Below are 24,304 nucleotides of genomic sequence, written 5' to 3'. Positions count from 1 at the left end.
TCAACAGTCCAGTGAACTCTTCTCAGAGCAAGCATGGAGCAGGAAATAATGGAAAGAATATCATTCTCCTGTCTGTTACTGGATTACTGCACTCCTTGCACTAAGTGGCAGCAAACTTTTCGTTGCTCACTCTAGCTCAGAATGGCATGGACTCAGTGTCTTGCAGCTATGGCTGTTGAAACCAGCGCTAAGTTAAGTGGCCAGCGAGCGAGGGGGGAATCACTGTTGTTCACCTATTTGCCGATCTACAGAGAATGGATAAAGAAAGGGTATTTCTTTAAAAAAGTTTTACTTCATGGGCAAACACCTGAAAAACTGACAAACACAAACAGGGCGTAGGGCTAAGGATCCTCATGAATCTGCCACAATAGAGCATGTGCTACATGCAGAACTGCCAGATCACAAAGAGAAATGTATGAGATGTGATCAGGCAGCCATGATTACAAAAGCATCCCACATTAGCCAGTGATTCAACCCTTGTCCATTATGGAATGTGTGCAGCAAAAGCTCCAAATCACAACTGGATGGCTGGACTTCACAATCAATGGAACATAATTGAGCTGTTGAACTTGGGCCAATGTATTTTGCAAGATCGATCCATACTGACTTTTGCTCAAAGTGCATTCAGGTCTCTCTTATTTCTCAGATGTTTGTGTTAACAATATTTTTCTGTCCCAAGATGCATTGTCTTCATACACGAAATCAAGCTAGCTGATAAAATTAATAGTTGCAGTAGAGATGATACATTCATCTGATAGGCTTGTTAATGCTTCACTGTAAGAAAGTGCTTAGCACTTAAACATCTATAGTCCTAAATGCATCTCTCTGTGCGGACAGAACTGGAGTTTTTTAACCCTTACAGAAATCTGTTGATACTCCCCAAGTGGAAGTGGCAGGTCTAGAAGCAAACAAACAACAAACAGGTCACTATTGAGCAGCAAGAACAGATTCTGATCTGCAGATAATAACATTTGATGAACAGGGCTCTAGTCCACAACAGCTTATGCTGTAAAAACTTGTTAGTCTTTAAGATACCAGGAGACTCCTGCTTATTTTTGATCCCTGGATACTCAACATTTTGATGTCAACTACATTAAGGTAGCACTCATTTCATTTACTGTTAAAGTGTGGTCCCACCAACATTCAGATATTCAACAATCCCTCAGCACTGCTAATGTTGAGCTTATGTCATTCTCAAAGCACTTTGGTGTTTTCTCCTTGGAATGTATAGAGTCTCAGATAACAAATTTAAAAATCTGAAGAGCTTTAAAAGCATTCTCAAGCAAAGGTAAGAACAGACCAGCAGTCTTAATGAGGCACTAATACAAAATCTGATGTCAACCAGAAGCTCCCATTTTTTAAACTATATTTCCCTATTGTACGACAGGCCCTGTAGCAGAACTAAAGCAGACTGATCTATACTAGTGGAGATGGACATGGGCACCCACAAGTTCTGCAAGAAGTAAATCCATATTCTGTACTCAGAATAAAATTATGCAAATTCACAGGCAAGGCTACAGACTAAATTTGCTTGAAATAGATGACAATATTTTGGCAAGAAAACAAATGCAAGGTAGGAAAACAAATGCAAAGAAAGGAAAGAGGGACAAAAGACATATACCAGCAGGGGGAGAGAGACTCTTGGAAACACAGAAAGGTATCGAGGGGACAAGGACACAGAAACTCTTGCACTAACTGCTAGAAGCTCCAAGAACCAAGCTTTGGTTTTGGAAACAACAGCAGCACTGTGTGAACACTGTCAAACTTTCCTGCACCACCATGAGAACTAGAAGGTTTAAAACAAACTCGAAAGCTGAGAAGTCTATAAGCGCCATACCAAAAGTTCCATGCTATGTGGCACACAAGCCAATGAATGGACTGTGAACACTCCTGTCTACAGTGTGAACACACAGCCTCCGATTAAGAAGGGAGTCTGCCTGTTATTTATGATGGTGGCTCCTTTTTCTAGACAACTTCATCCCATGGTATCCAAGCAATTTAGCTTTTACTCTGGATTGCTGAAAGGCAACACAGAATTACTCAATTCACCAACAAAACCAGTTGTCCCGACATACTATCAAATGTTCAGGATACATTCTGTTTGTTCCATAAAATCTGAAGTTAGCTTGGTAGATTCACAGCTGTCCCTGCATTGCTCAAGTTCTCTCAGGCCTACAACAGGCTGGCTTTGGGTTTCCACCGTGTTTTACAAAAAGGCAAATATTTCTGGATGTCTCCAGAGTCTGGCAAGAATATTGTTGTTTTTTTAAAAGTTTCCCTCTAACCAAGGGATTGATTCTGGAAAAGTAAAAATTACGGAGCAATATATCATAGAGATTGTCAACCAGTCTCTTCTCATCTCTCCGAGATACTTTCTAAGATATCAATCAAATTGTCCAGTCCCAGTAAGTAGCCATCCTCTCGATTGCCTTCCTGCCAAGGGATCCTATGATCCAAGGTCTGCCCATCTGGAAGAAGGGTAGTTTTTCCAAAATCAATGAGCCATACATTGGCACACCCTCTATCGTCATGCACAAACAGCAGAGAACTTCCAATGACCTACAGAGGGAAGAGAGAGAGAGAGAGGGAGGGAGAAGAGAGAGAGATATAGTGAGAGCCAACCAAGTTAGCCTCTAAGACTGATCCCTCCTTTTCAGGATGTGAATCGATGCACTTCTCCACAACAGACACCCTGTGAGGTAGGCTGAGAGAGTCTAACAGAGCTGTAACTTGCCCAACATCACCCAGCTGGCTTCATGTGTAGGAGTGGGGAAACAAATCCAGTTCACCAGAGTAGCCTCCGCCCCTCATGTGGAGGAGTGGGGAATCAAACCAGGTTCCCCAGATCAGACTCCACTGCTCCAAACCACTATACCACACTGGCTCTCACAAGCCTTCTCCTGCAATGTGGCAGAGCTTGTTTGTGAAGTATGATCCTCCTAGGCCTGTTTTAAAAGTGATGCTGGTGGGACAGAAGCATTTACCTGTGTTAGTTTGTACTAGGATTGCACAACTGCCTAGCAAAAAAGTGTCTCATCTCTTTAATACAGACTTAATAGTATATTATTTATCCTCACACCATGAAATTTTTCAACTATTAATTTCCATAGATTAGGACTTCATTAGAGACAGGACATTTTTTACCCAGGCCTGTTAGCAACCCTAGTTTGCACAAACCCAGCATTTTGTTTAAGATAGCTAATATGTATGTAAAGTGACTACAGTTGCAATATTAGCACACCTGCACAACACCTGCACAACACCTGCCTAGCTATGACTCTCTGACATGCTAGCACGTGTAGTGGCTGTGAGAACAGTTTAAACTAGACATTGGGCATGCACAAAGTGACACAGGTAAGATAATCTTTCCCGTCAATATCACATTTAAATCAGGCTTTGTTGTCTGCTGCTGGCACACCATAACTTTGATATGGGCTGATTCATTTAACTGTGTAAGTAAGAGGGAACCTGCCTCTGAGAAGAGAGAATTGGGTGATCTTCAGATTGATTTAAGACATTCTACACAGCTGTAATTTCCCATGATATCGTAACAACGTCTTCTGAAATGGAGTAGCAGTAAATCAGTAGTACACTGGACTCCAGAACTACCACCCTCAACTCACCTCATGCCGTTTAAAAAACTCAGAAGACTCAAGGATACTTCGAATTTCATACAGACGCTTCAAGTATTTTTTCTGTTCGAAAGAAGAGAGGAAAGGATTACTTTAAAATCTACTGGCGTATCAAAAAGCAGAATACAATCCAAGAAAGAAAAGCCCGGACAACTCTGATGTAGTGGAAGTTACATCAGAAAAAACTGTGCCTGAGTAATTTGAGAGTTATTTGAAGACAAACATCAACACAAATCCCAAAACCTCTGACAATGGGAGTTTCATAGGATAAGATTTTAAGCAACTCACACTCCACCACTGATTAAATTGCAAAGCACATCTTGCAAAGATGTATTGCCTTTTTCACAGCAAAACAAAAACAACAAAGTAGGAAACAAAACTTCATTAAACCCATGACACAATCTCAACAAACCCAACACTACTTTTTCAGTGAGAAAAATAATTTAGTACTTTTCTACTAATGCTAAATCTGTAGCAAAGTCCTTTTGCCTCTTTAGAGGCTGTTACGGTTTGTTCAACTCCTAGCCATGGGATCAAAACTCAAAGTAGCTGTATGTTCTTGGTGTAAATTATCAGCTCAGAGACACATTCTGTGTCAACCTCCCTTGAAATGTCTAAGTATCTACCTGCCACTTACCTTGGGTCTTCTAATGTACATCTGCACTAACCAGGAAGATGACATACAAACTTCAACCTGGCAGCTGAGATTAAAGAATCTAGGGTTAATTCGTGTATTCACATGCTAATTTGGGAGGGAGACAAATGTGTATTTTGAAAGTTACAAACACAGAGACATGAACAGGCCAAGGAACTGGCATTGAAACAGGACCCCCTGCCACATGCCTGTGTCTTTCAGAGCACTATACAATGTACACTACACAGTATAAATCAAGCTTTGAAATAGAAATGTTTAATTCTCCCCAAATTAAAAAAAAAACATAATTCATTATGAAGAACCGAACTGTACAATATATGAATCACATGCATTAAGTATGTATTCCATGTATAAATCTTCCTGCTTCTGCTCAACATGGAAAGAATTCCACCCCCTGGCTCCTGGAAATCTCTCAACCGTGCTCCCACCCCCAATCTCTGGCTTCTAAGAATTCACCAGGCATTATCCACACAGTTGCAAGCATATCATTACAAACATAATGGAATAAAACATTTTTAATGGAATCTCCAATTCTTAGGATGGTGAATTGAACAGCAAGTGCTGATTCTAAATGTGCATAGCACTTACAAGGAATCCTGACATGCACAAAGCCCTGGTCATAATCTCCATCTAGTGTTTCATTATGCAGGGATCCAGCTCTTGCTGACTCCAAATTACCAAATACCATCAACCTGAGAAGAAGGGAACAAGGCAGCGACCCTTCCCATTGGTGCCTGGATACCTCTCTGCCTCACCAGCCAAACACTTTTTTCCAATTGTATTTTAATTGATATTTGCATTCCTTTAAGACACTGGGAGTCTCTGCTATTTTTAACTGGCAAGTGGGTTCAATGAATCAATACGTTTGTAAGAATGTGGCATTTAACTGAAAAGTCACCAAGCTGTTACTTAGGAATGGTAACACCACATGGATTAAAATGCTATGAGAACTCACAGGCAGATGATTATGTTTCAAAAATCAGGGCTTACCAATACAGCTGTATCTCCCTTAATGAAATCCACAAAAACCTGCAGAACTTGCTCTCGTGTCTTGGTCGTCTTGAAGTTAGTATTACAGGTTCCATCGGCTTTCTTTAAATTGTAAAAGGAAGAGAGAGCAGACAAGTCATTTTGGCCCATTGCTAGCTTTGTTTGGCTGCTTCCACAGAGAGGCAATTACCGGTTCCTCTGTTCTTTCCTCCATTTCCACTTGCATCCAACTTTCGCCTACCTGCAGAAAAGACCCATCTGCCATGTTTTTTAATGGCAAAAAGGTAGCAGGTGGGGGGGGGGAGGAATAATGGGCATACAGGCAAACGGTGGTGAGGTTGCCAGGGACGTGTAGAAATCTGCACTTAACCATATGGTGGGCAAGCCCACTCTGAGTAGATCTTTTCAGAAAGATCACACCAAATCTGGTTTTGGAAAAAACGGGAAGCAAGGAAACAAATGGTGTGGTGCAAAGGGAAACGAAATCTTTAATAATGTTTACAACCCCTATGCATTCCCCCTGACGAAACTGCACGCGAAACTCATAGGGGTTGTAAAAATGATTAAAGATTTCATTTCCCTTTGCACTATTTGTTTTCCTGCCTTCGTTTTGCCTTGGTGTGGCCCCCTTCTTTTCTTCATTTGGAGAGAACAGGCCAAAGCAAAAGAAACCACAGAAGTGAACAGCTGGAGCACAACTGAAAGGCGTGCAGAAGCTCCAAAGAAAAGCAACCACAGCAACCCAAGCTGAAGCAAAACACTTGTGTGGAAGCGTCCTGTATCTGTCTTCGTTCAAAGGCAGCCATAGCATTTGTAAGGAAAGCAAAAAGGAAGAAATGGTCACTTCGGTCCCATCTTCTGTTGACAACAGATGCAGGAGCCCTTCACAAATACAGGCAGGGACTTTTTCCTTCAGAAACAACTGGCAGCAGTGCAAGTGGGACTGAGCCAACTACTTTCACAATCTACTCTTAACTCAGGATAACCCTCTTTGTTTTGAAGGGCAAATATAGGGTTAAAGGTGGACATGGTCCTTAGTAAACTTGTATTTCACATTAGCTAAGCCCTAATTGCAGAAGATGTAGCTAGATTCAACACTATACAGCCACACAGGTTTAGGACCAAAGTATACATTAAGCATAAATTCATGCAAGTATAACTCAAATGCCCTTTTATATCAAGGAATAGCTGCTTCTGGAAGACAAAACCGGACGCGGGGAATTAGCACCAGAAAGGTGAGGTGTGTGTTCAATACTTTTCCTGCTTGCTGCTCCAAATCCATCTCAAGTAATTTTTTTCCACCAGAGGGCTTCCAAGGTATATTTTTTGTGGTGGGCTCTCCACAAGGAAAAAGAGTTATTTGCTAGCATTATATATTTTGGCCCTTAAAAGCCCATATATGGGGCAATGTTAAGGATGTTACCTGGCAGCCTGCCTGAAGCGATCAGCTTAGAATTGTTATGCAGTCAGGTTCAGTAAACTTGGATGCATTTATAGTTTGTTATGTGCCTGCCTCTCTCTCTCTGTTTGCATTATAGCTGTTCATGACAAGCTTTTTAGGATATAAATTACATTTATGAAAAACTAGACAAAATTAAGCTCTCGCTTTCACAGTGTAAGCTAGTCAACCAGAACACACCCACATGAAACACAACATCTTCAAGCAGAATCAATTAACTGCAGGACAAGCCTATGCACAACACGCTGCATTTCACAGATACCCACAGATAAATCTCTCTGCGCAGGCTCAGACACAAAAGTAGGTGTCTGACAGAACACGGGAAAGTTATACAACTCCAACACTAATCGTGGGCAGAGAAAACCAGAAGAACTCTGAAGCAATGCACTAACTGCAGCATGCTTGTGAGTACAGATAAGGAAGCCTTTCCCATCTGCTGCCAGATGGCACGCTAACTGTAGACAACATTCTGTGAAATCAGCCTAAGACTCGTGTGGGGATACAATGTGAAACCATTATCCATATTTTTGGAATAGCACCAAAGCTCAACATATCTTGCAACTGGGGGGGAAGAGCTCTTAGAAGTGTAATTTTAATTTGGGTACTACAAAAAATGTCTTCTAGGATTGCAGGGACATGCAGCAACAAAAATGGAAAATGCTATGCACATCTGGTGCCTGAAGGCACAGTGGCTTTCTTTCATCAGATACCCAACCGGGGGGTAGAGCTTGCCTACTTTAGTAAATTGACCAAATAACCTCCAAGCAGTCCAATGGATGACTAGGACATTATCCTCAGAAATGTCACCAACGGTATACATCACACACACATACAGCAAGAGACTCAGTCAATGGTAGTATTTCAAGAAAAACTTCTATTCACACAGGAACTCATCAAGGTTGTCCTCTTTCACCTTTGTTTTGGCTACTGAACTGGCTATTGCTATCCCAAATAATGACAAAAATATGGAATACATTTTGGTCACTGTGTTTCTGAAATCTTTCTTTAAGCATATGATGTAATTCTAACCTTGACCACAACACTCACTTATAGAAGCAGGCAACCTGAAATATGCATTTAGAGGGATATCAGGCTACAGAGCAATTATCACATAAATCAGAATGGAATGGACTTTGTAACATAAGTTAAAATAACACAGTTAAAATCTGTTCTGTGCCATGGAGTGCTCAGCTGGTCAGATATCTGGGCATTTGGATGCTATAAGATCTCGATCTTTTGGCAGAATATAACCATAATACATTATTCAAAGAAGTAGAAAAAAGAGCTACTGTATCAGCAGACACTGCCAATCTCTTGGTTGGGAAGAATCTCTACTGTAAAAATGAATCTGTTACCTAAACTATTATTTTTGTTCAAGAATCTGTCTCTCTGACTAAAACCAGCTGTCCTTGCATCCCAGGAAAGATGTATTAAGAAATGTATTTGGAGTAACAAACCCCCAAGGGCAGCATTGAAAACACTAGCGGACCCTTATTAGGGGCAGTTTGCAGGTGGCTAACATAAAATTATATTACAGTGCAGTTAAACTGGCAGATATGAAGGAGTGACTTGTTTAGGATAAAAATATACTGATCTTGGGATTTTCACTGGAAAAAGTTGAAAGATTTGATTAGATGTTTACAAAAAGGGTTGAAGTGAAGAATTCAGTGATAAGCTCCACCCTATCAAAGTGATATAAAGTTAAATCATTTTAAGTCCTGGTCTTCCACCTTTAACTTCTGCTTTGTTTAATGATCAACAGAATATTTAACATATGTTGAATTATGAGGAAATTACATGTAAATTAGGGGAAATACAACCACTGCTTTTTCAATTTTTTCAAATTAGGCATGTAGTTGGAGAAAGTATGTGACAGAAACCCACTTTTGAATCTATAATGACAATCATATCTTTAGCAGAATGACAGCTCAGGTTTACTCACTGTTATTCAGTTAAGATCATACAATTCTTTTAAACTACACAAAGATTTATGAATTGGGTTGCGTTTACAGGAATGGAAATGAATCAAGGGAAGCATTAGCTTACCCCACTTCTCTCCTCCCACCCCTCACCTGCACTTCCCAAAAAAGGTGAATACTATTAAGAGAAGAACTTCATAGCTGTAAATTAGTTATGTTTAATGTGCCTACTTGCAAGTCTTGTTTCTTTGGTATATTAGAATGTATTTTGTGATGTAACTAAGGATGCCAGTCCTGAGGTCAACCAAACATTATAGTGCATTTTAGCCTAATTATTATCTGCATAAAGTTATTAAAGGTAGCTGTAGATTATTAGGAAAACACTGTCATTTGTACTAAGCCAGAATTATCTCTGATATGTGGTACATGTTGTTGTGCAACTGCTTTAAACTTAGAAAATAAAAATTTAAAAAGGAAAGCATCAGCTCAAAACTAATCCCAATGAGTTTGAAATAATATTTTTGTAAAATACTTTTGCAATGTAATCTTACTACTCCTTATTAATTCCTCATAAAAGTAGTTATAAAAATGTATCAAATGTGTATTGAAGATGTAGTTGAGACATGCAGATTTGATTTGTTTTGGATATGTCCATAACTGTTTTGGCAAAAAATGCAGTAATATACCTCCACATCCAAAGATAATTCTAAAGATAATTGTATTACGATATTTAAAAAGATTGGAAGCTTCTTCAGACACTGAGTTTCTTTCAACTCTGCTTACAGATGCTAAGAGGATTATTGCAGCACATTGGAATAAAACAGAATGCCCTTCTATAAAAATTGATTTAATCATATTTGGAATGTAGCCTTATTAACTAAATCAACATATTACCAAAGGATGCAGAGAAATAACCTACAATGTACAGGAAGCTAGGCAATTTTTATTATATACTGGGGTCAGAAAGTAAAACATTATTCAAGTGGCACCTTTAAGACTAATCAAGCTTATTCCAGCATAAGCTTTCATAACTCAGACTTCACTTCTTCAGACACACAATATAAAATGAATTATTATGCATCTGAAGAAGTGAAGTCTTACTCACAAAAGCTTAAACTAAAAGAAGCAACATTTTGCTTCTTATGAATTGTTGTAAACATCCTTCTTCTCTTCTTTTTTCCCATTTGTATTAAGCTATTATATAATGTATGCACTTATAAAAAATAGAAATATCACCGGTGGCCCCTGAGAATGTATCCTCAACATACATTCAGAAAAAAGTGGTTGGTAGAGTGTTAAGCTGCAGTACTGCAGTCAAAAGCTCTGCTCACGACCTGAGTCGGTTTCAGGTAGAAGGTTCAAGGTCGACTCAGCCTTCCATCCTTCTGAAGTTGGTGAAATGAGTAGCCAGCTTGCTGGGGGTAAAAGGAAGATGACTGGGGAAGGCACTGGCAAACCACCCCGCAAACAAAGTCTGCCTTGGAAACGTCGGGATGTGACATCACCCCATGGGTCAGGAATGACCCGGTGCTTGCACAGGGGACCTTTATCTTTACCTTAGAGGCTATGAACTTAATAGGTCTGAATCAGATGTTTTTTTGTTTATGTGGATTCTTACCTATGCTGGATTATGTGGATTCTTACCTAAATTCCTTCCTCTCTACCACTGCACTCAAGGAACAGCAACAAATTATGTGATAAAGGTTCATGAAGATTTAGAAATCTATATGATTTGAAATTTATGATGAATGAATCAGAATGCTCTCTACGCCATTCCTTGACAGACATGTTCCCTTCCTGAGTATCTCTAGCCAACCAGAATTCCATCTTGCCTCATTTTCAGTTTAATTCATTCTTTCTGTTATTCTCACTATGGTTACTGGTTGTATACATGCTACATTTTGGGGAGTTTTCTGCCACTACAGCGGCTTTCAAAAACCACAGTGAGATGCTCAATTAAACAACAGCAAAAGATGTCCCACCTTAATTCCCTCGATCCTGAAACCCAAGTTAGCGCTGGAGCTGATGGTCTCCCTCCACTGCATGTACCGAGGTTTTGTCACAGCGTGATGCGAGTTCTCCTCAGCAGTGGGGGCCAGCGGGTCCACGTCAATCATTTTCTTATACATGTCCTTACGCAACTTTGGTTTCTCTCGAGCTTTAGTTAATTCCTCCTCCAGGTACGTCCTGCAAAAAAGAAAAAAAAATTCCTGATACTGAACACTTCTGCAACTCTTTAAAGTATAACAACTTTATTTTTGTATGTGCCATGGAAGGAAAACGACAGTGCTTGTTACATGCAGGTAGATAAATTGTTATCCTTCAGATATGTTTAGAGATATCAGCATGACTTGTTCAGGATCACTTAGGCCAATCCATGTCAGGATGTAAAATACCTGAGCCACAATCCTAGGTAGCACTGGAATGGGTAAAGGAAAAGCATGTGGTCAGACAGAAGCACATGGTCAGACAGAAGTTTGTTAAGTTTAACTAATCACCTGGAAAAACAGGCAAGCTGGCTTTAATTTTTTTTTTAAGTAGTTGTCTAGGGTTGCATTCCTGGATTTTAACTACATAGTGGCATCTTACTGCACATGTCTAAGAATGTCTCACTGTGCTGAGATGGAAATAGCTGGATTTACCCTTTTGTCTCTTTCTACAACAGTGTACCAGTTATTCAGAGTAAATCCTGCATAAAATCTAGGAAACTCATCACAGCAATCCGCACTGGAAAGAAAAGCAACTCCATACAGTTATTCCCTCATGCAATTTTTTAATGAAGCTTTTGTTTACGGGTTTCTTAAAAGCTTGATCTCAGCTTGGAGTCTCTGGCTTAATAAAGGAAAGCTTAACATTAAGCCTGAGGAATGTGTTTTGGGGGAAAGACCTAAGCATAGAGTTATGAAGGGTTTAATTTCTTTCGCTTTTGTAAGATTTTCCCAATCAATCTCCTTTTGTTTTGACTCCAAAGTTGAGTGCCTAGTAATGTAATTTTTGCACCTGGTGAAGGTGTCTAAAGAAAATTAGGTAGTGGAGGGAGGGCAGCATCGCTCTCAGCAAGGGTCACTGCAAATATTTCTTTTAGGTTTTAAGCTTGTTCATTATTTGTTCCACTGGTTTTACTTTGGGTACCATTTTACGTGACATATACAGTCAAATAAATGATTTGTCTGACATTTCCCTCAAGGCTCTATACATATTTACTTGATTTACTTTTAGTGAGATGGATGAATAATAGATGAAAATTTCAACCCCTGAACAAGGAGTCTCTTCTAACTCCAGAAGTAGCAACTGAATAGCTCTCCGCATATGCTTAGAGCATTAAGCCTTTTCAGCCAGTCAGAAGGCCCAGAGAAAAAAGCATGATGATCAGGCTCTGGAGCCTAACACCAAGTGCTAAGAATAGCAGCCATGAGAACCCAACCAAAATTAAGCAATGACACCAATTCTACTATTCTAGATAAGGTGAACAAGCCAACCTGAAAAATGTATTGCCCTGGTTTCATTTCCATAGGTTTTGAAAATGGTGCTTTTAGGTATTTTGCAGATGTGACCCAATGCAAATGTATTAATAATTTAATTCTGAGCTACAATGCTGAAACTTGGTATTGGTAATATATTTGAAATAGATGTCCTTCTAGGAAGGCATTGATGCTTGTATGTAAGGAGGGATTTTAATTATTACTGTTTTTGAGTTGCTAAATATGACTGATTGGTAATAAGAGTTATTGCAGACATTTTGTACAGAACAAAAATCCTACCGACCTACTTCCACTGAGGGAGAGGTCCTGAGTAACATCTGACCCATTTGGCTGAAGAATCTCTCTATGGTGCCTCAAAGGCCACAGGAGAAAGACTTGCAAAACCACTCTAATGTAAAGAGAAATATGAATTGCAGTGGTGCAGGCTATCCTGTCAAGCAAGTCAGTTTTATTCTGCCAGCAATGGCATCAACCACTGCTCAGGTTACTGAACCTGACCCTCACCATGCCGAAATGGGGTCTGAGTGTATCAACCCTGGAAGAGGGCTTGGCAGAGAGTCAGGAGGAGGGAGATGTGGGCTTGTGGAGAGCTAAGCAGGTGGAACAGGTAAGTGATCAGCCCCAATTTTCAGTTCTTTTTATATCAAGAGTTATCTTCAAAGAGCTCACAGTTTTTGTATCATAGTAGTAGAAACTCTCCCATAGTTCGTTGTTCACCAATAAGGCAACAAGTATGCCCCTATCTCATCTCTTTCACAATGAGACAACTGGATTTCAAGGTCTCTCACCTTATCCCCATCTTACAGTCCATCACACAAGGTCCCTCAAACTTAGCCAGAAGGTCATCCAGTTGGATATAAGATTCACCGTCTCTCTCCACCACACCATGGAAAACGGGGACACAGGAGTATAACCGATCTTTCATCAGCAGCTCAAAGCACTTCTCCTCATTTTCTGAGTAGAGCTTCAGAATTGTCCCACCATCAGCTGCCTTGAAGCTTGCTGTAATAAACAGAACACACTGACATATTGAGGGAAAACCTCTCTTCCAAGTTGACAACCACACCCTTGCCTTCTAGATAAACTTCCCTGGAAAGAGTGTATTTCTTGTAAAAAGAACGCCCACAGCAAACCATGTCTGGCTATTTAAAAAAATTCACATAAAATGTGTAAATAGGCTTGCTCTAGAAACAACTGGACTGCACAGAAAGTTAACAGGCTAAGACATGTTACCTTTGATAGGTAGATTATATGATTAAATCTTTGAAATGCTATCACGGTGTCCTGAATTGAGATCCATGATGTACCTGTCCTTAGTTTGCAAGAGAAAAGTGGTTACTGATCATTAACCAGCAACCCAAGACTAGAAGCCAAGTCATGCATTTTGAATACACACATACAATGTTCTCCAGGTACTGCAAGACTCTTGGAACCATGCAGCTCCAATGTTTTACTATTCTAAGATTAAAATTTATCCTCCAGAACCCACATGAACAATGCAATGAGGCTGGATATGAGTCAAGAGGGAGCCACTTCCCCCTTCCAGAACTGCAATGATGACACCTTCATGAGAAGATTTTTTCCCTTTCATAGATGTCTATTAGCCCACAGCACCTGAAACAAATTAATGCACCAAACACAGAGAAGAAGACCAATCCTAAATCATACTCTGAATTCATCCACATAAACTTGGTCCAACCTTGCTGCCAGCACTGGAATGTACGGAGTTCTTTGGGAATCAGAGAAAGTTCAGCAGTAACTACACTAATTTTTAAAAAGGCCATACACAAGGAAATGCAGCATACATACTTCCCAGTTAACTTGCACTTTCCTCATACGTCAGTCAGACAAGTTACTACAGAAGCTTGGCATAAATCACTTAAAGACAGTAAGCAGCTTGGCCAAATGAGATTCTATCAACTTTCCCAGAAGTTAAACAAACACTACTTACTTAAGTGGTCCCCTATTTGCTACCCTATCAAACTTTCCCAAGTTCTTTTCAACCTGCACCATCAGTCTAATCCAGCAGTGGTCTCGTAAATTTATAACCAGCTTCATTTCTTCCTCAGGATATAGGTTCAAACGAACTTTCAAGCAGAAAGAGTGAAACGCTGAGCACCTGGACTACAGTATACTAAATCCAAGACAGATGTGTGGTTGTTTGCATGTGTGTACAGACACCACACTCAGAAAAAAACTAAGAGCCTTTCTTAATCTGCATACTTTGCTTCTTTGTCATGCTGGTTATAGGAGACATCTCATCATGCAAGCCAAACTCCGCTTACTCAAATTCATGATTCATCTTTTGAAAATTATGAAACGGGCTAGGATTGCATGTATTTCACTTTTAAACTTCACACTAGATTTTAGCAAAAATATTCTGTTTAGTGAGGCTGTTAAAAACACTTCCCTCATTTTCAAACTATTGTATGAGAAACCAAATTTGTTACATTTGAATGATCCCAGAGCCACAGGCAGTTTATAATCTTGCCTGTATTTACTTCTGAAAAAACTGGCCAAGTATTTTAACAAGGTACAAGTTTTGCTTTTAAGTTGTGCATGCTACTAATATACAGAATGGGTAGCACATTTTAAACAGCATAGAAAATATAGATCTCTCTCCCCAGAAATAATCTAGTTTATTTGGGCTAACCAGTTTGGAGCATTCAGATAGACTTACTTGAGGCCAGATGTCCTTTAGAATCTATGCAATTTTATTATCAACTTTTTGTAATGGCCAAGGAAAGTGGAAGGTTTTTTCACCTGTGTGACCAGCCAGCTGCACCCAGGAGTACCGCCTCTTGAAGGGACTGATGACAGGCAAGCTGACAATTGTTTTTAATGTCTGCCATGCTTTTTTCTGGAACAAAAGGGAAAAATCCATTAGGAGCCACTCATACAGAGAATGCCAAGTAATTAGGTGCTTGGGCATAGAGATCCATGGTTTACTATTAGCAATTGTGAGTCTATTTTAACCTCTAAGAACCATCTGTCACTATATTGGGTAGATTGTTATTAAGATGCTGATAATGCAAATGACTCACTATGCAAGCAGATAAAAGAAATGTTGCTCAAAGGATCAGACAACTCTCATAAGACATTACCCATCTCAGGGAACAACACAAATTGTTATCCTCAGGTTTTGTTCTTGGTTTTTAGAAAGTCACATTCCCAACACCTCCACATGCTACCTAACCTCAAAAGATATAGAGCAGGTAGCATATTTCAAATGAAGTAGAAAATATAAATTTCTGCACATCCTTAATTTCTCCTCCCACATAATCTGGATTATTTGGGTTAACCACTAATTTGATACTTGTGATTGCTGCACATCTCCAATGAACAAATGAAGACACAACTATGGAGAGCCCCTTATGTTAACATTTTAAACAGGGCCACAGTAAGTTACTTCAGCGTCATCTTGCTTAACCCTTTCCTGGTGAAGCTGGGATATCTCTGAATACAGGGCTGCAGACAGAAGGGGAAACAACAGCTACTGTGTCAACAGCAAAAAATGACTTTTTAAAATAAGTCAACAGAAGCCTTTCTCAATGGAAGTGAAACTGGGGTGATTATTGTAACAGTACTTTATAATACAATAATTTCAAATCATTTCTCACCCCAACTTATCAACCCTGAGATTCCCTGAAAATTATATTACAGAGTTCTTGTTTAGCATGCTATTACAATACAGCCACAGCTGCAGAACACAGAATTACAAATGTGGACAGGAAGCATTATACAGACATCCAATTAATATAAAAAGCACTCAACACTGATTTCTCCTGCCCATACTGAGGTAGATCTTCAGCCATGCTTTCCTCCTCAAAGAACAGGATAAAGGGAAGTCCACAAGCAAGGACTTACCAGGGTACAAACAGCGTTAAGCATATTTATTTATAAGAAAATCTCACCAAGTCCAGTGGGCCTCATTCCCTGGTAGGTGTGTTTAGGATGGCAGCCAAAGTTTTCTTACTCCCCCCACCCACCTCCACAGAAACCTGTGGAATTCCCACTGAAGCTGATTCATATGCAGAAACTTGTTTCTGTGCACAGATTAGTCTGGCTGGATCAAGTGCCTGTTTGTATTCCGTTAAGCACCACCCGCTGCAGGCACTCCTTGTCGGCAGTAAAAGGTGGAGCCGATACTGAATACATTTTGGGAGCGCAAAGAACAGAGGATCTCTCAATTCTGCTAAGACCTCTCAATACGAGAAATTATACATTTCGCTTAATGTAATTGTAGGTTTAAAATGTACAAGAAACTCTGACTTTTAAGTTGGTGGACTAGGTTAATTTTTTTAAAATCTATTACCATTAGGAATGGAGGAGGAATCATACTGCCTAGCCTGCCTACATAATCTTCATGACCCCTGCATCTTTTGCAAAGAAAATCTCTGCTGGCAATTTGAACAAAATCGAGATGGGTTTTTTTTCCCCTTCTCCCTGAGCTCTCATGCTCAACGATACAAGCCTACACAAGCCCACAAAGTGCTATTATTATGATAGCAAGAAACAAAAGGGGGAAGAGTTTTTTATAGCCTGAATTAATTGCCAGTCAGCCTCCTCTACGATTTCTTTCACTTCTATATGTCCTTTGAGCTGAGTCGATAATTCTGAGCCTAAGTCCTGAGCCTGAATATGCGCAGAATTTGCCACCTTGCCAAAAAAGAACACTTAAGAACATAGTTGTATTTGTTGGATTGGGTCCATCTATTCATTTCTAGGAAGCTCAAAAGGCAGGCCAGGATAGTGGCTTCTCCTGTTTGTATCCAGCATCCGATAATGACATGTGCTGCCCCTCACTGAACATGGAGGTAAACTTACAGAACCGTCGTCCATCTCAGACTTCAACACAGTTTCAGAGGAGCAGGGGCCTGTATTCCGAGCAAGCTTAAAGATAACCATGCCTGTCTCCAACTATTTTTGTGCAAAAAGCATCTTTATTAGATAACTCATTAACTTCATTTATAGCCCAACTTTCTCAGTGAGACTCAAACAGGGCTGCAAAATAAGAAAACCATGCAGTCAAACAGCAAAGCTCTTGAATGAACAAAACAATGCACCAGGGCTAGGATTACAGAACTGAAAATAACACAGGCCAAAAAAACAACCCTGTAAAAGGCAACAAAACTGTCACAGCTTGACATACTGTAATGCAGGAAGGGGTTACAAAGGTAGAAGACCTTTATATTACCAGTAAAGAGGAGTGATAAGCGCAATAAACATTGCAGCAGACTACAATACTATTTGCACACTATTGTTCTGATCCCTTTATAAGAATGCCTTCTTGAACATTTTGGTTTTTCACTTTCTGTGAAATTAAAGAAGTGTGGTGGCCTTCCTGATAATCTCAGGCAGGCCATTCTTTAATGTAGAGTTGGCAACCTCCAGGTACTAGCTGGAGATCTCTTGCTATTACAACTGTTCTCCAGTCGACAGAGTACCTGGAGAAAATGGCCTCTTGGCAATTGGACTCTATGGCACTGAAGTCCCTCTCCTCCCCAAACCCCGCCCTCCTCAGGCTCCACCCCCAAAACATCTTGCCAGTGGTGAAGAGGGACCTGGCAACCCTACCTTAATGGCTCAACCACAGAGAATGTGCATGAACAGGCAATTGCCGATTTTACCTGTTTGCAAGGTGGCTTCAAAAGGCTTTGCTCAAATTAGTACAACAGCTGCAGCAGAACATAGCTAGAGACATGGTCCTGTAGGAATGTGGGCCTGAAGCCATTATGGGCTTTGTAAGTGACAGAAAGAACCTTGAACTGAACCCAGTACCTGATTGATAACCAATGGAGTTTTAGAACTTAATATGGCAGGAAACAGCCTCTGAGATTTGGATGTGGTGCCTTTGGGAAGGGGGGTTATTATTTATTTAAGGCAACGTGTCTCCAGTGGAAAACAACAAGGCAAAGTCATAACATTTATTTATTTACTACATTTTTACCCTGCCCTTCCTCCAAGGAACTCAGGGAGGTAAACATCATTCCCCCTTCATCCACATTATCCTTTAACAGTAAACCTTGAATGGGAATACAACTTATCCAGAACAGGCTGAGTTTATCAAGTAGGCGACATTATCAAGAAGCACCTCAGCTTTTCTCTGGACTGAGCTTCAGTTTATTAGTCTCATCCTGCACATTAACAGGAAATTCACTAACCTACATGATTCAGATGACAATGAGAACAGATTAGCGTCACTAGCATGCCGACTGCACTCCAAATCCCTGGATGATATCTTCTACAAAATGACAAATGAAACTGATTTGGTTTCACATCTCTGTAGCTGGCTCATGGATACCAAGGAAAATAACCACAAGTGTTGATGATATAGGAAGAACAGAGTAAGAGACTCAGATCAGTACATGAACTCTGCAATGTGGAGAAATTGATGCATTACAAAGAAATAAATTAGTATGACCAAGTTCAAGACTTGACTGCCCACTTCTTTGAATAATATTGTTCATATTCCCACACCACCAGGCACTCACCACTTTCTTCCTTTTATTTAGTTAATTCACCATGTGGGGGGTTTTAATCAAAAGAACCGACTCTGAAAGCACCTTTCATTTTGAATGTATTACTCTGCAAGTAATCTAGTCAAAAACAAAAGAGCTATTCAAGAAGCAAGGCCGTGCACCTCAGAAATGGAAAAGCTTTACTCAGTTGTATAAAGTTTTATTAGTGTTTGATCTAAAAATACTACAGATTTCATGGGTCAAAAATCCTAAATTCACTACTTGTGGTTAGCAAAGCAAATGGTTAGCAAAGCAAATGACCTATCTATGAGTAGGAAAACACAAAAGATTTTAAGACACCACACAATTGTTCCTTGTACTTATTTTACCTATGTGTACCATGATCAGTGATCAGTGTAGGAACACCTTGTTGATTTGCAGATAGCATGTTCGACCAATGCTGCTAGGTAACTAGCATGAGTGTGCCTTGTTTGCACCATGCTGGATGAATGGTGGGGTGCGTCTTGGTTGCACTACATTAGGCCTTAGCAGTAAAGAGGAAGCAGCCAAATTATGACTAGGGATTTTCACAGCATAAGGGAAAAGGTGAAATTTGTACTTCATTGAACAGTTGGAGAAGGACTGTGCAACTTAACAACCAGTACAGGCACCCAGCTCAATTTACCAAGCCCAATTTACCAAGTCAAGTCCATGGAAAGGTGTTTTTTTTTTAGTTGATTTAGTTTTACAATGTAAGCATACAGAGACAAGTTAGTAAAATCAGAGTAAGATTAAACAGCCTGTTTAAAGGTACACAGTACAGAAAAATGCTTTCCTGTTGAATGTTTACTGTTAATTTTTTTAAAACAAAACATTTATTCAAGAATATTCTTCCATGGGGTTTAGTTGGAAGGGGTAGTGTGCTATATAAAAACAGTACTTCTGTAAGGCAAGATTGTGCCTTTATTTGGGCAAGGAGTAGGGTGAAGAGGAATAAGTGAATCCAATCTTAAAACACATTCAAGTTCCGAGCTCTTTTTAAGTCTGTTTACATTTTCGAGGGGTTTTTTTATGTCAAGAGGAGGAAAAAAGCCACACAGACTCTGGAATCTGAATCATAAATGAAAATTACTACTATTTATACCTCAACATTATCCTCAGAATTATAGTAGTAACTATGAGAGGCAATCATGGACAAGAGCCCTAATGCTATCAGGCATATCACAAAGAACCGGTTATATTGCATTTCAGTCTTCTGCAAGTCACTCCTTTTTAACAACAGAACTATTCCAATCAGCTCCATTCTATTTGCAACTACTTTTTTCTCTTCCCAGGCCTCGTGTAGTTATTGATAAACATGCTATGAGGTTCTTGAATGATACAATTCCAAGAACGCTACCTTTGAGGTCCTGCCTTTTAACTTTCTGCCTAATCTAATTTTTTCCTCCAGGACCACACAATTACATTTTCCAATGTCACTGGTGCCAACGTGTACCCCAACTGCTGTCACTTCCCTCGCATTACCTATCAACCTATCTAGACTGAGCATGATGTCCACAACCTTCACAACAGGCAGGCAAGTCACCATGCAGTCAAAACGCTTGCCACAGATCCCTCTCTATTTCTAATAATTGAATTGCCCACTACCAAAGGCCCCCCTCCCCTTAACCCCAGAGGAGTATCCTTGGCATGAGAGGATATTGGTCCAACATCCAAGCAAGAAGTACCCCTCCTCGGATTGATGCCCTCCACCCTTTGGGCCAACAAATTTGTCCAACAGGCAGTGATGGATGGTTTAGATAGGGAGTATCCTGTTGCTGCAGTAAACAAATATGAGACCGCATGTATACAATACAAACTGAAATCCCATTATGTTGTATCTACTCCAATAATAAGGGACAGTAGCAAGTACTGTGGAAACATACAACTTTGCTTTATTATATGTATACAAGCACAGATTAGATGCCCACAATCACACAACTGATGAAATAAAAAACTTAACCCTTTTTTACACTATACTATTTATGCAGCCTTGATGACACTGTTGTAGGGACAAATTTCAGAGACTAGCCCAAGATCCTGGTATGAGTTAAACATTTTTCTTCATTTGCCCATGTGGCTGAAAGGTTTGAGCAGAGTTGTATACACTGTGCACACAGGAAGCTACCCTATACTGAATCAGACTATCATCCATCAAGGTCAGTATTGTCTACTCAGATGGGAAGTGGCTCTCTAGGATCTCAGGCAGAAGTATTTCACATCACCTACTGCCTGATCCTTCTATATGAAAATGCCAGGGATTGAACCTGGGATCTTCTGCACACAAAGCCCCATTTTGGACATCTGTGCATTCACAATGCAAGCAATTATTTGGGATCACAACTGCAAGTCACAATTTCACATTTGGGAGCCTCAGTTTTCTTCAGCCAGCTCTGTGTCCACACTGGAGGATTGGTCTGTGGAACTGCATTAGTCAGGTGATAGTTTAAGGCTAAGAAAACAGAACAGAAATGACCATAGATAGAGGGTGAAGTGCTCTACACAAAGTTCATTTCACTTGCCACATTTCTACACCACTACTGACCAACTTTTCCATTCATACTATTTCCTCCTTCTGTTCTCTTCCATCCTTGCTTTTTGCAACCAAAATTCTTGCCCTTAAAATCTAATTTAAGAAGCAAATATATGAATATTTCCTAACATGTATGCCGTCAAGTCATAGCTGACTTATGGCAACCCTGTAGGGTTTTCAAGGCAAGATACTTACAGAGGTGATTTGCCATTGCTTTCCTCTGTATGATGACCCTGGTATTCCTTGGTGGTCTCTCATCTGAATACTTACCAAGGTCGACCCTTGCTTAGCTTGTGAGATCTGATGAGATTGAGATAGCCTCTGGGCCATCCAGCACAGGGCAACATGCATGACTGATTCACAATTACACACCATCTAAGTGTCACAGAATTAGGACTTTGATCTGATGCATAATTCTCTTCATTCCAGACATGGCCATTAAAACACTGTCTTAATTACATTTAATTAAATTAATTAGAAACATTCTATCAGAAATTCTTCCAAGGCAGGATTATTAAAAGTGTAAAGTGGCACTTAAATGCTTTTTAACAATCCAAAGAGGACTGGAAATCCTTGTACCTCTAGCAAAATGAATGGTATGTTTCAATCTTGGGGGAAGAGGTTGAAAAAACCAATATCATTCATTCCCATACACACTGCTTTTCAACCATTAGACTCAAAATTCAGGAACAACTAAAGGGAAAAGCTTTAAATGAGAAATGCACCAATACAATATAACATTGGGAGACAAGAGGGCTAGAAGGTTAAAAAATTAGACTGTAAACAAGCTAATGCCATTATTGTTTCAGAAAGCCCACTTGTCATCTTGGATCTAAGGGGGAAAACATTGGTGAGGGGGAAAACCTCAGTAGTTTATCAGTTACTATAGAATGGTCACTGCCTTCTGTAAGGCACAACTGCAGGCTAATACAGAAGAATTTAGGCAGATTCCAGGAAATCCAGTGAGGCACCAGAGTAATTAGAGACAGAAAATCAGCTTTAAAAATAGCCCCAAATCAGGATGCATGAAAGGCACACAAGCGTATGCACAGCATGCTTTGCAAAAGGCCCTGATTAAATGGTGGTATTAATCCCTATTCCCTTCTACATCCAAACCGGCTGTGGTTTCAACTTTGAAATCCATGATAATTAACTTGTGTTGGAAAACCAAGATAATGTGGATCTATTTTGCATTTTGAAATGATCATGTGGCCCATCTGTGGGCATATCTCTAGAAATCACACCTATATGGTTATCGATAGCAAGCAGTTGTGAATAAATAAATTTGTCAGCACATAAAGCAAAGGGGTCGGGGGAACAAGACACAATGGCTGCCTGCAAGAAAAACAGAGCGCAGCCAAAGAGCACACTGTTCTCTTTAGTAAGGAGCTCTCTTCCCGATTGGATATATCCTGGTAGCTGTTGCTGAAGCCTAAGGAAATCTAACAATCTAAATGCACAAATCAAGCACACAATTTGGCCTAGGGTTCACGACAGATTAGCCAAAGTAAGAATCCTGTGACAGGTATTTCTGGCTTTAGAGTGATAGGGATAATGTATACAACAGAAAAGATTCCTCCATTTTGAACCCCACATAGAAGTATTCCAGGATATGAACCACTTGCTATCTGGTAAATACTCTCCTTCCTATCTGAACTGAACATGAATCATAGCTTGCCAGAAAGGTTTCTCTGGATGAGATCCGATGATGAGAGCAAAAATGCTCTCACAGCAAGCCCTGACAGGGCAAGAACACACAGTCCTTGAGATCTAGCCCATGAGCAGAGCAGTTGAAGCTAAGTTAGGCCTGGTCCTTCTATCAAATTAGCTGACATTGAATATTTCTATACCAAGTATTTTAGGGCCCAGAGGTTCTGAGGGCAAATGTGCTCCCTCTCAGTTACTAGCAAAAAGTACATCGTACATAAAGCATTTACATTACAGTCGACATGAAACTATACGATGCTCCAACATCCACTAAGGAGCACAATACAGATAAAAGTAATGTGTCCGGCTCTCAGAATGGCAAGAATCAGACAACCATCTGAGGTATGCTCGCTAATCATCTGCTATCTATCAAGAAGCAAGGCCCAGGAATAGTCATGTAGCAGTGACAAAGAAGGTAAGGGTGTGCAAGGCATGTTCATTTTCTATGGACTACTACCACAAATATCCTTTCACATTTCCTTCTGCTTCAGCCTATTATCTACCTGCTTATCAGTTTACCTGAGACTGCATTTGAACGCATGGACTTTGTTGTTTGAAAACAGCACATATGGTACTCTAAATATCTTGGAATGCAAACAATATACACGTATTTGTTTAGTTTCTCTGATTCTTTTTAATCTTTTGTACCCAGAACAGCAATGGTTTCATGAGAAAATGAGATTGGCCACCATTCTATTCTAATTTCTTGCCATCCCTCACAGAAAACTGTGATGCAAATATTTGGAGCAACCCAACATGATCAAGGTTTCATAATTATTGAGGAGATGTGAGGCTTATTCCTGGATAAACAACAAGTACCAATACTACTTTAATGCCATAACTTGATTGTGGATCACTTTGCAGACATCAAGGATACATGACCTCACCTATGCCTTTCAACAATACCAGTGGGGTCACAATGTACACTTGAGAAAGGGAGGGGCTTGACTAATGAGAAGCCTACTACTGTCAATAAGACATGGAAAACTGCTTTCTCACACCCTCAAGTGTCCCAGGACACCACAGGGAGCCTACCCAAAAATATGAAAAACACTGGCTATATTGACACACTATTGATGGATTTATTGAGACCACAAGGGTTTCCAAGGACTCTCTTCAGGCTGTCTTTTCACTTGTGTTCATTATGAACCGCACATTCAAATAAATGTACTTGTCATGTGATTTTCAAGTTGATCCTCCTACTCTACCATCAGAGCTCCACAAATCCCCGTGGTAGCTTACCAGCAGTGAAACACCATCTCCCAACTTCTCCATGATTTCCAGAGAATTCAAGTTGTCTATTTCCCTTGGTACTAGCTTTATAGAAGGAAAAACAGGACATGTGAAAACCTGAACCAGGTTCACAATGAGCATGAATTAGTGTAGCCCAAGGTATGCTACAGATTTCAGACTGTCAAGTTTAAATG

The 24,304-nt window shown here is 39.9% G+C and overlaps 1 protein-coding gene across 1 annotated transcript in view; it reads right to left on the bottom strand.

Moving 5' to 3' along the window:
• Nucleotides 1-2,132: 2,132 nt before the first annotated feature.
• ITPKA (inositol-trisphosphate 3-kinase A) overlaps nt 2,133-24,304 on the bottom strand; it is a 51,160-nt gene continuing 28,988 nt past the window's right edge. The window contains exons 2-7 of the mRNA XM_056851880.1: nt 14,901-14,997; nt 12,926-13,139; nt 10,638-10,842; nt 5,278-5,379; nt 3,624-3,695; nt 2,133-2,559 (exon numbers count right to left, since the gene is read on the bottom strand). Of these exons, the coding sequence (XP_056707858.1) occupies nt 2,356-2,559; nt 3,624-3,695; nt 5,278-5,379; nt 10,638-10,842; nt 12,926-13,139; nt 14,901-14,997 (894 nt within the window). The 3' untranslated portion in view covers nt 2,133-2,355. The remainder of the gene's footprint in view (nt 2,560-3,623; nt 3,696-5,277; nt 5,380-10,637; nt 10,843-12,925; nt 13,140-14,900; nt 14,998-24,304) is intronic.

Source organism: Euleptes europaea, chromosome 6, assembly GCF_029931775.1.
Source record: "Euleptes europaea isolate rEulEur1 chromosome 6, rEulEur1.hap1, whole genome shotgun sequence".
In the NCBI taxonomy this organism is placed as follows: Eukaryota; Metazoa; Chordata; class Lepidosauria; order Squamata; family Sphaerodactylidae; genus Euleptes; species Euleptes europaea.
Note: the sequence above shows the minus strand (reverse complement) of the source record. Positions and strands in the feature narration are given on the sequence as shown.